This window comes from Petaurus breviceps, unplaced genomic scaffold (assembly GCF_028583685.1).
Source record: "Petaurus breviceps papuanus isolate PSGF00001 unplaced genomic scaffold, PetGlider_PUasm1.0 90825, whole genome shotgun sequence".
Classification (NCBI taxonomy): Eukaryota; Metazoa; Chordata; class Mammalia; order Diprotodontia; family Petauridae; genus Petaurus; species Petaurus breviceps.
Window position 1 is genome coordinate 942,267 of NW_027187353.1, and position 14,502 is coordinate 956,768.

The window sequence follows — 14,502 nt, forward strand, 5'->3', positions numbered from 1 at the left end:
GTGAGTAAAGTGCCGGCCCCCAGAGTTAGGAGGACCTGGGTTCGGATCTGGCCTCAGACACAACACAACACACACACACACACACACACACACACAGAGCTGTGTAACTTTGGGCAAGTTACTTAACCCCAATTGCCCTCCAAAAGGCAAAAAATAAAAAAAATAAAATGAGTGGAAAATAAATAGCTTCCCCTTTAACACTAGAATATTCCTATCCCCCTACTTTCCACAGGAAATATTGATGGAAAGAGCTGTTGCCAAATTTCTTTCTACATTTAAAGAGGAAATTTAACATTTGCATTGTTAAAATTATAGCACTTTCAACATGGAGTAGCCAGAAAGACCTGAGTTCAAATGTGGCCTCAGACACATAATAGCCGTGTGACCTTTGGCAGGTCACTTAACTTCTGTTTGACTTAATCCACTGGAGAAGAAAATATCAAATCACTCCATTATCTTTGCTATGAAAACCCCATGGACAGTATTAGCATTCTGTGGTCTGTGGGTCATGAAGAGTCAGACATAAATGAACAACAATAACAGCAGCTTCCAGTATACTTAAAGCTGTTGGGTGATTTATGAAACAATGAGGTATCCCTACCACTTGGATCTGCAGGAGAAAGTAATTGTAGCTTTGGTAGGATTTACTGTTAGACTTCCACTTTTGGAGTGTTGACTTTGCATTTTATAAGTAAAAATGAATTGCTTATCATCTTCTGGTGTTTTTTTCTTGTCACCCATAAAAATACTTTGTGTAGTTATATTATCTGTTTCTACTCAAGAATACCCTAGGTTTTGAAAGGTAGGTTATTCTTTTCTGACTTATCAGAGATCTGCTTTTCTGAGGACTAGATTGATCTGTAAAATTTAAATGAAAAACTCAGAAAATTGCCTTAGTCTTTTCCTCCACAGTTCATATTAAGTAGTATACAGGGAGTGAGAGCTACTTTTTCTCTGTGTCATACATGTTTTCATGCCATTTTGCACCCTGGCAGATGGAAACATAAGTCAATATGAGCACAAGAAGTTTTTCACTTTCCATTCCACCATTCTCTGGCATTCAGTAGGTTTTTAAAATCTTCTAACTCATGCTCTTGATGTCAGAGATCCACTGGTGTTTGCAGGACAGGTAGAAATTGTGAGTAATAATTTCAGAGCCAGCTGCAATACTAGAAATGTCTTCTCATCCTACTTCTCCAAACCATTCTCTAGCTGTTACTTGGCAGCTTTCTTCCTCTGCCACCTGCCTAGAGTGATCCCTCGACAATTAATGATGGGCAGTTATACCATAGAACCTGGCCTGGCAGGGGGAGCAGTTCACTCAGGTAGGTGTTCTAATGTCTATATCCTAATGCTAGGTGGGGCTCCTTCCGTTCTTCTGGTCTTGTATCTTTTATGGTAATGATAAGTTTTATTTTTTTCAAGGTAGTCATGATATCTTTGTACTTGAGTGACAGGCTGCTAATTGATATAGTTGTAGTAAACTATTGATTTGCCTGGGCCACAGCTGTAAATATGCTTGGTGGGTTCTTCTGCATCTCCTCTCTCCTCCTTCAAATGATATCATCATCATGATCATCATCCATTAGTTTTCTTTTTATTGCTTTTATTGAGGAAGACAAAAGACTGAGTGGGGAAGTGCCATAGGAATATTTCAAGGCAGCTCAGTTGTCTTGTTGGACTTGAGAATGGGACCCCAAAGGTGCTGCAAGTCAGGTGGGAAATGGCTTGACTGCTCTGTGTGGGAAGTTATAGGAGAAAACCTCAGGGTAGTGGCAGGTCATGTGCAATTAACTGTGACTACTCTCTTGAGTCTTGGTAAAGGCGTTCTCTGTCAGTAACTTTGCTAATTACATTGGAGAGACATAAAGTTTTGGATCTGCAGACGACTTCCATGGTGCTAAGATCTAGTCCTTTCATAGGACAGATAGGAAACTGAGTTTTAGAGTGGTTAAGTAATTTTCCCAAGGCCCTGTAGCCTGTTAGTTGGCAGAGCTTGGACTAGATCAGTCAGTGGCTCCTAGTTATTGCCTCTTAGGACAAAATTCAAACTCCTTAGCTTAGCATGTAAAGCTCAGGGCTTAACAGAGTGCCTGGTACATAGTACATACTTAATAAATGCTTATTGACTGACAGACTTATTTCATATTATTCCTCGTCATGTACTCTGCATTCCAACAAAACTCATGGACTAGTTGTTCCCTGAATTTGTCAGTCCATTTCCCATCTCTTTAATTTCAGATAATTGGTTTCCCAGGCCTGGAGTGCCCTCTCTTCTCATCTTTGGCATTCAGAATCATCTTCCTTTTAAAGCTTAGTACAGGTACTACTACTCTATGAAGCCTTTTCTAATTCTGTCCTTTCCCCATAGTTTTTTTTTTTTTAAGCAATCGGGGTTAAGTAACTTGCTCAAGGTTACACGGCCAGGTGTTTCTGGGTGGGTGCTAAGTGTCTGAGCCCGGGATTCGATCTCCAGGTCTTCTCAACACTGGAGCCGGTGCTCTTACTCGCTGTGCTACCTGGCCGCCCCTTCCCCATAGTTTTTAATGCACATGGCCACAATTTTATTTTTGTCTTTGTATTCCTAGCATCAGGCACGGGGTTGGTACTTAGTATGTGTTTGTTGAGTTGAATGGAAAGCAGGCCTTTTGACTCTAAATTCTTGCTTTTCTTTTATTCCTCAGTGAATACCGATAAGGAAGTTAATTAGTGCAGAGTGCTATATTGGGGACAGAACAGCAGGCAATATATATCCATTAATCCTTTTATACTATGCTGCCTACGTAGTTGTTTCCTGTGTTTGGAAGGGAGCCATCTGGAATGTGAGCTTGAGAATACCTTTGTACAAGTAGGTATTCTATTATCCCACATGTTGGAGACAACGAGAGTCCAAAATTTTAGTTAACTGGGAATTTTACTTTGTGTTTGACTACTATAACATGCATAGATTATAGGATGTGCCTTCCTTGTTTCTTCTGTGACCTAGCCTTTCACAGGAAGAGGTCATATGAAAATCTAGAGAATAAGAGTATATCCCCATGAAGCATTTTTTTCATCAAAGATTTCATCTAAAATTAATATGGGGATGGTTTTCATTATTTGCCCATCACCAAAACCACACAGCTTTAAAAAAAAATGTGAATGTAGTATTCTGAATATATTGGCGAGCAAGAGACCTAAATTTTCAGCAAGAACGAGAAGGGAGAGATTATGATCATCAGTGATTTGCTGAAGCCAGAGACTGTGCAGCAGTCATATTCGGAAGACAAATTGGGGTATCACCCTCAGTTGCAGTGTGAAGACGATTCAAGTTTATAGACCTCAAAATAAAGGGAGCATTCAGCAAGCCAGCACGATTATGTTGTGATGCTAGGTAAGTATTCTTTTCTGAAAGAAAACAAAGAGACCACTTAATATTACTAGAAGAGGAACTGAAACAAAAAGGCAAACTGTATTAATCACTGAGCCAAAGTATCTGTGCAAAGCACATGAACAACTCTACAGGCCAAGGATCAAGTAGGTGGGTGAGGGGAGAATAAAAATAGATAAAAGATGAAGCATTTATTAAGTGCTTATTATGTGCCAGGCACTGTGCTAAAATCTGGGAATACAAATACAAACAGAAAGAAAGGTAGTCCCTGCTCCCAGTGGGGGAAGACAGCGCATAAAAGGGAGCTGAAAAGTAGGGGTGGCATGGGGAAAGTTGAGAAATGGAGAGAGGGTGGTGCTTGCCTGAGAGCAAGGTGAAGAACTAGTACAGAAAATCATAGTATAGGTGTGAAGTGGTCTTGGCTGGTATGGGGGCTTCCTTAGAAAGATGTTGTAGGGAGCAACTCATGGAGGGGGAGCGGTCATCTGGAGAGTCATAGACTGGTCTGGATTTGGAGTGAGATTAATTAATCTGATTGCTATTTACTGAGGCATAAAATAGAAGCAATTCAGTGCTCATTGTTGTGCAAATGCAATCCTGTACCATCCTATCTTTACTAAGTAGAATGGTGGTCATTTAAAATTCGTTGTTTGAATTTGCACACTTGGGAGTACAGGTTTGCATTTTTTCTTGATTTTTGGAGGAAGTGGTCATAGCTGCTTTTATGAGCGACCTTTTTAGGAAGTGGTGAAAGTGTTGTACACTATGTCTGGTAACTAGTTGGTTGAACGAGAAACTAGCCAAAATAAGGGTTACAGAAAAGGAAATATGAAAAATTTAAAAATCATTCTTCATATCTCCAGATGAAAAAAAAATTGGAGCATTTTAAAATCAGTATCTGAAGGAAGGACGGACGCTTCAGTGGCTGCTGAGATCAATGAGAGTTTTTAAAAGAGAAAATGAAGAAGTGATAGAAATGAATTTCTATAAGTCAAAATCATCAACTTGTAATTGAGGAAAACCTGCTGAACTATAACAAAATCACAATACTAGATCATGGCCATGTCAGACAGAAATAGAATCAGTCAGTCAAGGAGTATTGAATGCTTACTGTGTGCCAGGTACTGTGCTAAGTACTGGGAATGCAAAGAAAAGGAAAAAAAAAAAGTCCTGCTTTTGAGGAGTTTGCAGCCTAACGGGGAGACAACGTGCAGACAGACAGGCTACACACGGGATAGCTGGTGTTGTCTCAGAGCGGAGGTGCTGGGAGGAGGAGAGTTAGGAAAGGCTTCCTGCAGAAGGCGAGACTTGATGCTAGGGAGGCCAGGAGGTAGATTTCTGGAGGGAAAGACAGCCATAGGGCCCACCAGTGCGAGAAAGGCCTTGGAGGTAAGAAGGTGGAGAGTCTTGTTCCAGTGTCACTGCTTTTGCAGTTTGTGGAGGGGAGTAAGGTGTAAAAAGACCGGAAAGGTAGTTAAATAAATTCATAGGATCACAGATCTAGAGCGGAAAGATACCTCCGAGGCCAACTAATCTCCTGCCCTCATTTTACAGATGAGGAAACTGAGACCCAAGGAAGCTAAGTGACTTAAGGTCATACAGGTACCAAGTGCCAGAGGCAGAATTGGAACTTAGGTCCTTTAACTCTTAAGTCATTGAAGTCACAATAAGTTATAAATGAATACACATGACCTAGATATTAGGAAGTCATAAGGATAGGAGATATATACTGAACCTGTGATTTTATTAGTTTAGAATTGTCCTAGATGAGGAAACTCTACCAATTTGGTTAGACACCTTTTTACCTTCTAGTTTTAGAGTGTTCCTTGAGCACCTAGAGGTTCAGTGATTTCCCAGGGCCACACAGCAAGGATAGGATAACCTAAAAAAATTATAGAGCAAGAAGGTAGCTTTTGCAACTGGATAGAGGAAGAGTTCGTGTGCTTAACTAAATGAGGGATTAAAATGATCAAAGGAGATAAAATGGACAATTTTACTTAGTTTAAATTGTTAAATGTTTGTACAGACAAAATCAGTGCAGTTAGAATTAGAAGGGAAGTAGTCAGTGGGGGAAAATCCTTTGTAGCAACCTTGTCTGAAGAAGATACACTATCCAAGATGTATAGGAAATTATTGTTTGGTCATTTTTTAAGTCGTGTCTGACTCTTTGTGATCCCATTTAGAGATTTCTTGGCAAAGATGCTGGAGTGGTTTGCCATTTCCTTCTCAACACATTTTACAGATGAAGAAACTGAGGCACACAGGGTTAAGTTACTTTCACAGGGTCACACAGCTGGTAAGTGTCTGAGGCCAGATTTCAACTCACAAAGATAGTCCTCTTGGGGGCAGCCAGGTGGCTCAGCGAGTAAGAGCACTGGCCCCAGTGTTGGGATGACCTGGGGATTGAATCCGGGCTCAGATACTTAGCACCCACCCTGAAGGTTGGGTGTTACTTGGCCGTGTAACCTTGAGCACGTTACTTAACCCCAATTGCTTTAAAAAAAAAAAAGATAGTCCTCTTGACTCTGGGTTCAGTGCACCATCTGCTGCCTACCTAGCTGCTCATAGGAAATTATACCAACATACAAGAACAAGAGCCATCCCCCTAAGATAAATGGTCAAAGAATATGAGATTCAACAGTTCTTAAAAGAAGAAATGAAGGCAATGAACAATCATATGCTCCAAATCTTTTATAATAAGAGAAATATAGATTAGAACAACTCTGAGGTTCAGTTTTAGACCCACATGATTGTCAAAGATGACAAAAAGGGAAAATGATAGTTGTTGGAGGGCCTTTGGGGAAACAGGCTTGTTAATACACTGTTGGTAGAGCTGTGATTAGTCTGATTATTCTGGAGAGCAACTTGGAACAGTAACCAAAAAATCACTAAATTATGCTTACCTTTGACCCAGTGGTACCATTAACTTATTTTTTTTTTATTATTTGTTTGCTTTTTGGAGGGGAAAGGTAGGGCAATTGGGGTTAAGTGACTTGCCCAAGGTCACAAGCTAGTTTTTGTGTTAAATGTCTGAGGTCGGATTTAAACTCAGGTCCTCCTACTCCAGGGCTGGTGCTCTATTCACTGTGCCACCTAGTTGTCCTGATACCATTAACTTATATCCCAAGGACATAAAAGGGAGAGGACTCATACATGTAGAAATACTTATAGCAGCACACTTTATAGTGAAGATCTGGAGCCACAGTAGATGTATATGAATTGGGAAATAATTGAACAAATTATGACATATGAATGTAATGGAATATATTTTTGAGCCTTTAGAAATTCTGATCCTGCTTGTTTGAAAGAAACAGATTCAGAACTGATAGAGAACGAAGAGAGAAGAATTAGAACAATTTATATTGTAAAATTACATTGTAAATTTATATTGTGAAGAAAATTACTTTGAAAGTCTTAAGAGCTCTGATCAATACATTTGTTTTCAGTTGTGTCCAACTCTTTGTGACCCCATTTGGGGTTTTCTTGGTATATATACTGTAGCGGTTTGCCATTTCCTTCTCCAGCTCATTTTACAGATGAGGAAACTGAGGCAGGTGATTTGTCTAGGATCACACAACTAGTAAGCATCTGGAGCCAGATTTGAAGTGGGGTCTTCCTGTTTTCAGGCCTAGTACTCTATCCACTACATCACCTAGCTGCCATAATTAATGTGTTAACTAATCACGACTCTGAAAACTAAGGGTAAAGCATACTTCCTACTTCTTAGCAGTCAATGGATCAGAAGTGCAGAATGAGACATATATTTTTACACATGGCCAATTTGTGGACTTTTTTTTATTTGACTACTTATTGGTTACAAGGGAGGGCTTTGTGGAGAGTGGGGTGACAAGGATTATTGAAAATAATGCTGACCTGAGTTCAAATCTGTCCTCAGACACTTAACACAAAAAACTAGCCATGTGACCTTGGGCAAGTCACTTAACCCCAATTGCCCTCCAAAAAGCAAAAGAGAGAGAGAGAGAGAGAGAGAGAGAGAGAGAGAGAGAGAGAGAGAATAAAGCCATAAAAAATCCTGAAGACAGGAAGGAAATTCGGAAGGACAGATAAGCAGGGCTGCATTTGTACTACTGTATTAAATTTAAACTCTACTTTTAAAAAAGCTGTATGTAATAGAAATTCATAGTTTTGTCTATAGCTCTCTTTTTCTGTTCTTTGTATATGGAAGTGTTCATATTTGTTGATGTTTTCAAGTTCAAAATTTCAGAAATAAATTAAAACCTTCTATAACCAGTGTTTTTATGACTGGACCATAACATCTATGACAGTGCTACATTGATTTTAAAATGTGAACTTGGTTTATATTACAGGCCATTTAAAAGGAAAAAAAAAAGACAAAAAAAAAAACCACATAGCAAAAGAACTGGGAGAGTGTAGGAAATATGTTAGGAACTGTTCATATTTTACAAATAGCAGAAACAGCATACTGCACATTATAGTATTGGAAACAAATAGAATCTGAGCTTGGTAACTCTTTCTAGCATGAGTTTGAGAAAAAGATACTTCCTTTTGGTTTTGGCAGTTTTGCTTTTAGAAGAAGAGTATTTCAACTGAACTCTTCCCTAAAGGTATTTATTTAATGAAGCATTTTAACCAATAAAGATAAGTCTTGAAACACTGATGCTGGCCTCTCCAGGCTTGGTGAAACACAGAAAACAAAACTAGGCTTTAGGCAACTTGCTTTTTTTTGACAGAAGCCAACAACTTTTTGTTTTTGGATCCTGCTTGTTTGGACCAGTGACTGACTGCTAGCTCAGGTGCATGTATCTCAGTATTTGTTTCTTTATGCCTTTAGCCCTTTCTTCCCCCAGAAGATTCCTCCTCTTTTCTCTCTGCTAATTTGTCTTCCTGCTCATATTCTTCCTGGTTATTAAGCACTGCATAGGAATTGGAATACTTCCAAATGTTGTTTTTGTCCACCTAGGTAATGGATATGTTGGAAGGCTCCAAAACTTAGTAATAACAGGAATAGATAAGGAATTGCTAAAATATTTACCCTCATAGAATAAATGAGAGAGGAGAAAATATAGAGATTGACAAGTTCTTTAATTTTGGCTAGTTCTAATCTTTAGGTAGAACAGGACATATTCGTTATGTGTGCATGGCATTATGCCATGTATTTTGGGGGGTATATTTAGTTGTTTTGATCTCATAGTAAACGCTTAGGTTGTAATCTATGAAAATTTTTATCATCCTTATGATGCTGTAGCAGCAAGCACCCCAGCGTCCCCAGGGTGGCTGCCAACACAGGTTTTTAGATCTGTTTTGCTAAAGGAAAGCAACTCAAAATTGGTTAACAAGCTTACTTTAATCAGTCAAATATATATCGTTTACCTAGTTCAGGGGAAAAAGGTCAGCACCCCGAACTTCAGAGTATACAGACAGAATTACCAAGACAGAGAAACAGATCAAGTAGACAGGTTTCCAGACTGTCCAACCATTACATTCATACCAAATCAACATCTGGGTTTTTCAAAGGGGGTGTGGGGCTCTCAACAGCAGCTGCCCAGAGTCTCATCTAATCAAATCACAGAACACTTCTCAAAGTGAGCCCCAAAGCAAAGCTTCACATCAGGGATTATATAGCCTTCTCCTGGGTCAGAGAATGTAACCACCCTCCTGACCCACTGCCCAATCACATAGCATCAAGGTGTGGGCATTCCTGAAAACCAAGCCTCCTGCCACAGGCTCCATGTGACCACATTCAGCCTATTAGGAGGCAGAGTATATTTTCAAATCAAGGAAGGTTCTTGGAGTCTCTTAAGCCTATCAAAGGGCCTAGGGGCAGGGAAGATCTTTAAATTTGCATTTCCATTACAGATGCTCATTTTACAACCCAGATACATTATTTTTTTGACTTGGATTGCAAATGGAATGAGTTAAGTTGTGGCTCAGTATAGATTCCAGTGTGCTTATTTGGTTTACCCAGGTCAGTAGGTCTTCAAAAAACAGACCACCAAAAGCTATATAAATTTGTACTGAGGTGTAGTGGCAAGGCTTTGTGACAGTTTTAGGCAGTTTGTTTTTCGAAACTACATCAAATGAGACCAGTCTGAATTGGGTTGCTCTGTGTTTATAGTTTAGTCAGGGCAATATTCTTGGGTAGGTAAGTAAGGGCAGTTAGGTGATGGGAGTGATAGAGTGCTTGAGTGCTGGAACTGGAGTAGGAAGATCTGAGTTTGAATCTGCCCTTAGACATTTACTAGCTGTGTGACCCTGGGCAAGTCACTTAACCCCTATTTGCTTCAGTTCCTCATTTATAAGAACCACTGGGGAAGGAAATGGCAAACAACTCCAATATCTTTGCCAAGAAAACCCCATGGACCAAGAATTAGACAGCACTGAACAACAACATCAAAATCAAGTTGAAGGGGATGACTGAATGAATGAAAAAGCATGATAAGCTTACTGTGCACAAAATACTGTGCTAAGCCCTGGAGATATAAAGGGAAAGTAGAGTCCCTGCTCTTAAGCTCACTTTCTAATAGAGGGAGACAACACATATCTATAGGATGGATCAGCTACTGGGGGTCCTTACAGTACCACTGCAGGGCAGGTGATAAGGCCTATTGATTTGGAGAGTTCATTCCCTGCAAAATCACTTTGGATACATCAAATCCATATTGACATTTGCACAGTAGACATAAATGACTTGTTTTGTTGTTCACTTGTGTCTAACTCCACTTAGCGGTTTCTTGGCAAAGATAATAAATTGGTTTGCTATTTCCTTCTCCAACTCATTTTTACATATGAGAAAACTGAGGCAAACAAGGTTAAATGACTTGTCCAGAGCCACACAGCTAGTAAGTATCTGAGGCTAGATTTGAACACAAGTCTTGGTTCCAGGCCTGGTGTTCTATCCACTATGCCATCTAGCTGTGCCCCCTTTTTTAAGTTTTGATGACCACATGTCTAAATTAGGTATACTAAATAACACATGTGTACTTTGCAAGTACATGCCTATTTATAGTATACAGTCAAAAAGTAAGCTCATATTCATAAGTAGCAATGAAAAGACAATGCAGCAATATAATACTAATACATATATAATGCTAGATATATGGGATATATCAGTAAATAATAATACAGTAGTAGTACATCACATAGTAAAACATGCAGTACATATGTTGGAAATGTTAACACATAACAGACTATAATTATGAAATATGAAATTCATAAATGAACTGTGGCTGTGAAAGAAAAGAGATCCTTGTGATGATCTCTTAAGATTTTTTTAAATGACAACTTCCTCTTAGAATTTCAGTGATAAAAAAAACAACTTAAAAATTGGTATTCCAAGGTGAATCACCATTATTATTAAAAAGAAAACGGAGGCACAGGATACATTAATTTTAGCCAGGGTTCTCACTTAAGTATTTTTCTCTCAGTTCTAAGCCTAAAAGTCAGTATAAGTGTCTCAACCCATAGTCATCACATCTTAGAGTTTGCAAGGTGATGGCTTTCTCATTCTTCTTTAGAAGTATTATGACCTTTTAGCATTCATTTCTTGACTTTCAGATTCCTAAGGGGCTAGAGACAGGTAGAACAAGGGTGAAGGAGTATGTGTGCATAGGTGTAAAGAAAGAGGTAGCAGAGTCTCTGTGTGTAAAATTAAAACAATACTACTTTAGACTGACTGTGTTATTCTCTGTGATTCAGACTGAGGGAGAAAGTTTTTAGAAAAAATAATATTTTATTTTTTTCACCAATTACATGTAAAAACAATTTTCTAATATTTAAAAAAAATTTTGAGTTTAAAATTTTATCCCTTGCTCCCTTCCCTCCTTCTCTGAGACGATAAGCAGTCTGATATAGGTTATTATACATGTGTAATCATGTAAAACTTTTCCTTATTAATCATTTTGTGCAAGAAGACTCAAGAAAAAGGAAGGAAGAAAGGAATGAACAAAAGAAAAGGAAAGAAAAATAAAAATAATATGTTTTGGTCTGTATTCAGATGACAGTTCTTTCTTTGGAGGTGGATAGTATTTTTCATCATGAGTCCTTTGGGATTGTCTTAGGTTGTTGTATTGCTGAGAATAGCCAAATCATTCCCAGGTGATCATTGTACAAAATTGCTGTTACTGGGTACAGTGTTCTCTTGGTTTTGCTCACTTCACTTTGTATCAGTTCATGTAAGTCTTTCCAGATTTTTTTCTGAAAGCCTTCTATTTGTCATTTCTTATAGCACAATAATATTCCATTTTAATCATCTAGTACAATTTATTCAGCCATTCCCAACTGATGGGCATCCTTTTGATTTTCAATGCTTAGCCACCACAAAAAGAGCTGCTATAAATATTTTTGTACAGATAGGTTCTTTTCCCTTTAAAAAAAAATCTCTTAGGAAAAAAAAAATCTCTTTGGGATACAGACTGAGCAGTGGTAGTATTGCTGGATAAAAGGGTATGCAGTTTTATAGCAGATTCCAAACTGCTTTCCAGAATAGTTGTATTAGTTCACAACTCCAACAGTGTATTTAGTGTCCCAGTTTTCCCACATCCCCTCCAACATTTATCATTATTTTCCCTTTTTGTATGGGAGAAATGTTTTTTAAAAGGCTTAATAGCATGTCTTTCAGAGGTGGAAGACTGCTTATGAGAAATGCTGCATATTATGTATCAGATGAAGCCTCTTTGTTGGTTTGCTTAACATTCTTAATTATAAGGGTTTAATTTTTTTTCTTTTTTTTAAATTAAATTTTATGTTTATTTTTAGTTTACATCATTCATTTCCATAAGATTTTGAGCTACACATTTTCTCCCTGTCTTTCCCCTATCCACCACCCCAAAACAGAGATCCCACTGTATACCCCATCCCCCAATCTGTTCTCTCCTATATCCTCCCCCATACCCCCTCGAACTTTCTAGTAGGGCAAGATGGATCTCTATACACCAGTGCCTGTGTATCTTATTTCCCAGTTTCATGTTAAAAAAAAATTTTATATATATATATATATATGTATATATTTTAAACATTTGATTTTAAAACTTTGAATTCCAGATTCCTTCCCTTCCTTCCTTGTCACCCACCCTTACAGGGAAGATAGGCAATTCAATATAGATTGTACATGTGTAGCTATGCAAAAAATTTGCATAGTGGATATATCATGAAAGACTGACTATATTTCCCTCCATCCTATCCCACCTCCCCCGTGTTCTATTCTCTACTTAGACTCTGTCCCTTTTGAAAAGTGTATGCTTCTAACTACCCTTCCCCTCCAACCTGCCCTCTGCTCCATCATCACCCCTCTCATCCCCTTTCCCCCTACTTTCCTGTAGAGTGAGATACCCTGTTTAGTGTGTATGTCATTTCCTCCCTAAGCCAAATTCATTGAGAGTAAGGTTGACCCATTCTGTTTTGTTTTTCTGTTCTTCCCTCCACTGTAACAGTTTTCCTCTTCTATATGACATAATTTACCCCATTCTGTCTTTCCCCATCTCCTCTCATTATATTCCTCTCTCACCTCTCAATTTCACCTTTTAAGTATCATCCCTTCCTATTCAATTGGTCCTGTGCCCTCTGTCTATGTATACCTGTACACATATATACACACATTCACATATGTATTCATACGCCCATATACCCTCCTATATAGACATATATATGTTTGTATACATATATATTTATATTCCCTTCAATTATTCTCATACTGAGAAAAGTTTAATAAGTTACAATTATCGTTTTTCCATGTAGAAATGTAAACAGTTCAACTTTGATACATTCCTTATGATTTCTTTTCCCTGTTTAGCTTCTCATGCTTCTCTTGCTTCTTGTATCTGAATGTCAAATTTTCTATTCAACTCTGTTTTTTTTCATCAAGAATGCTTGAAAGTCCTCTATTTTGCTGAATGACCATATTTTCCCCTGAAACATGATACTCAGTTTTTCTGTGTAGGTGATTCTTGGTTTTAATCCCAGCTCCTTTGACCTCTGGAATATCATATTTCAAGCCCTTTGATCCCTCAGTGTAGAAGCTGCCAGATCCATGTTATCCTGATTGTGTTTCCACAATATTCAAATTGTTTCTTCCTGACTGCTTGTAATATTTTCTCCTTGATCTGGGAATTCTGGAACCTGGCTATAATATTCCTAGGAGTTTTCTTTTGGGGATCTTTTTCAGGAGCTGAACAGTGGATTCTTTCCACCTCTTTTTTGCCCTCTGGTTCTAAAACATCAGGCTTTCAAGTAGTCCAATAATTTTTAAATTTTCTCTCCTGGATCTATTTTCCAGGTCAGTGGTTTTTCCAATGAGATATTTCACATTGCTTTCTATTTTTTCATTTGTTTGGATCTGTTTAATAGTATCTTGATTTCTCATAAAGTCACTAGCTTCCATTTGCTCCAATCTAATTCTGAAGGAATGATTCTCTTCAGTGAGCTTTTGAGATTCTTTTTCCATCTGGCAAATTCAACTTTTTAAGGCATTCTTCTCCTCATTGCCTTTTTGAGCCTCTTTTGTCATTGTTGTTAGTCTGTTTTTTAAGGTTTTATTTTCTTCTGTCAGGTTGTTGACTCTCTTTGCATGATTTTCTTGCATCATTCTCATTTCTCTTCCCAATTTTTCTTCCACTTCTCTTATTTGGTTTTCAAAATCCTTCTTAAGCTTCTCTATAGCCTGTAATCAGTTCATATTTTTCTTGGAAGCTTTTGGTACAGGAGTTTTGACTTGGTTGTCTTCCTCCTATTTCATGCTTTGATCCTTTTTGTCCCCAAAATAGGAATTTAAAGTCGGATTGCTGTGCTTGCTTTACTTCCTTTGCTTTCTCATGTTGCCACTGAATTACTTGACTTTTGAGCTTTTTGCGACAATAGAATTCTGCTTCCAGAGAGGAGAGCTTTGTCCCAATTCACTGGGGTTTTTGCAGCTCCCGGAGCTATTAGTTGGCCTTCTCTGAAGCCTCCACATGCTCTGGCTCACTGGTCACACACCCCAGGACTTCCACTCTAGACAGCAATCCGCATCCAAACATGTTAAAACAAGAGCGATTACCCCTCGGAATGGTTGTGTGGTCCCCCTATAATCTGTAGGCCAGGAGCTCTGAAGCAGTCATGTGGCAGTGGCTGCCGCACCTCAGCCACTTCTCTCTCCAGGGGCAGAGACTGGACCGTAT

At 38.5% G+C, this 14,502-nt stretch overlaps 1 protein-coding gene across 8 annotated transcripts in view; it reads left to right on the plus strand.

Annotated features, from left to right (window-relative positions):
• The window catches only part of ASCC1 (activating signal cointegrator 1 complex subunit 1), a 154,547-nt gene that overhangs the window by 107,435 nt on the left and 32,610 nt on the right, over window positions 1-14,502 (plus strand). Inside the window, exon 11 of one of the 8 annotated variants that reach the window (XM_069071084.1) lies at window positions 1,213-1,266. The exons of the other annotated variants lie outside the window; for them this stretch is intronic. Within the exon in view, the coding sequence (XP_068927185.1) occupies window positions 1,213-1,251 (39 nt within the window). The 3' untranslated portion in view covers window positions 1,252-1,266. Of the gene's footprint in view, window positions 1-1,212; window positions 1,267-14,502 lie in introns of those variants that run through there. 8 annotated transcript variants of the gene reach the window in all.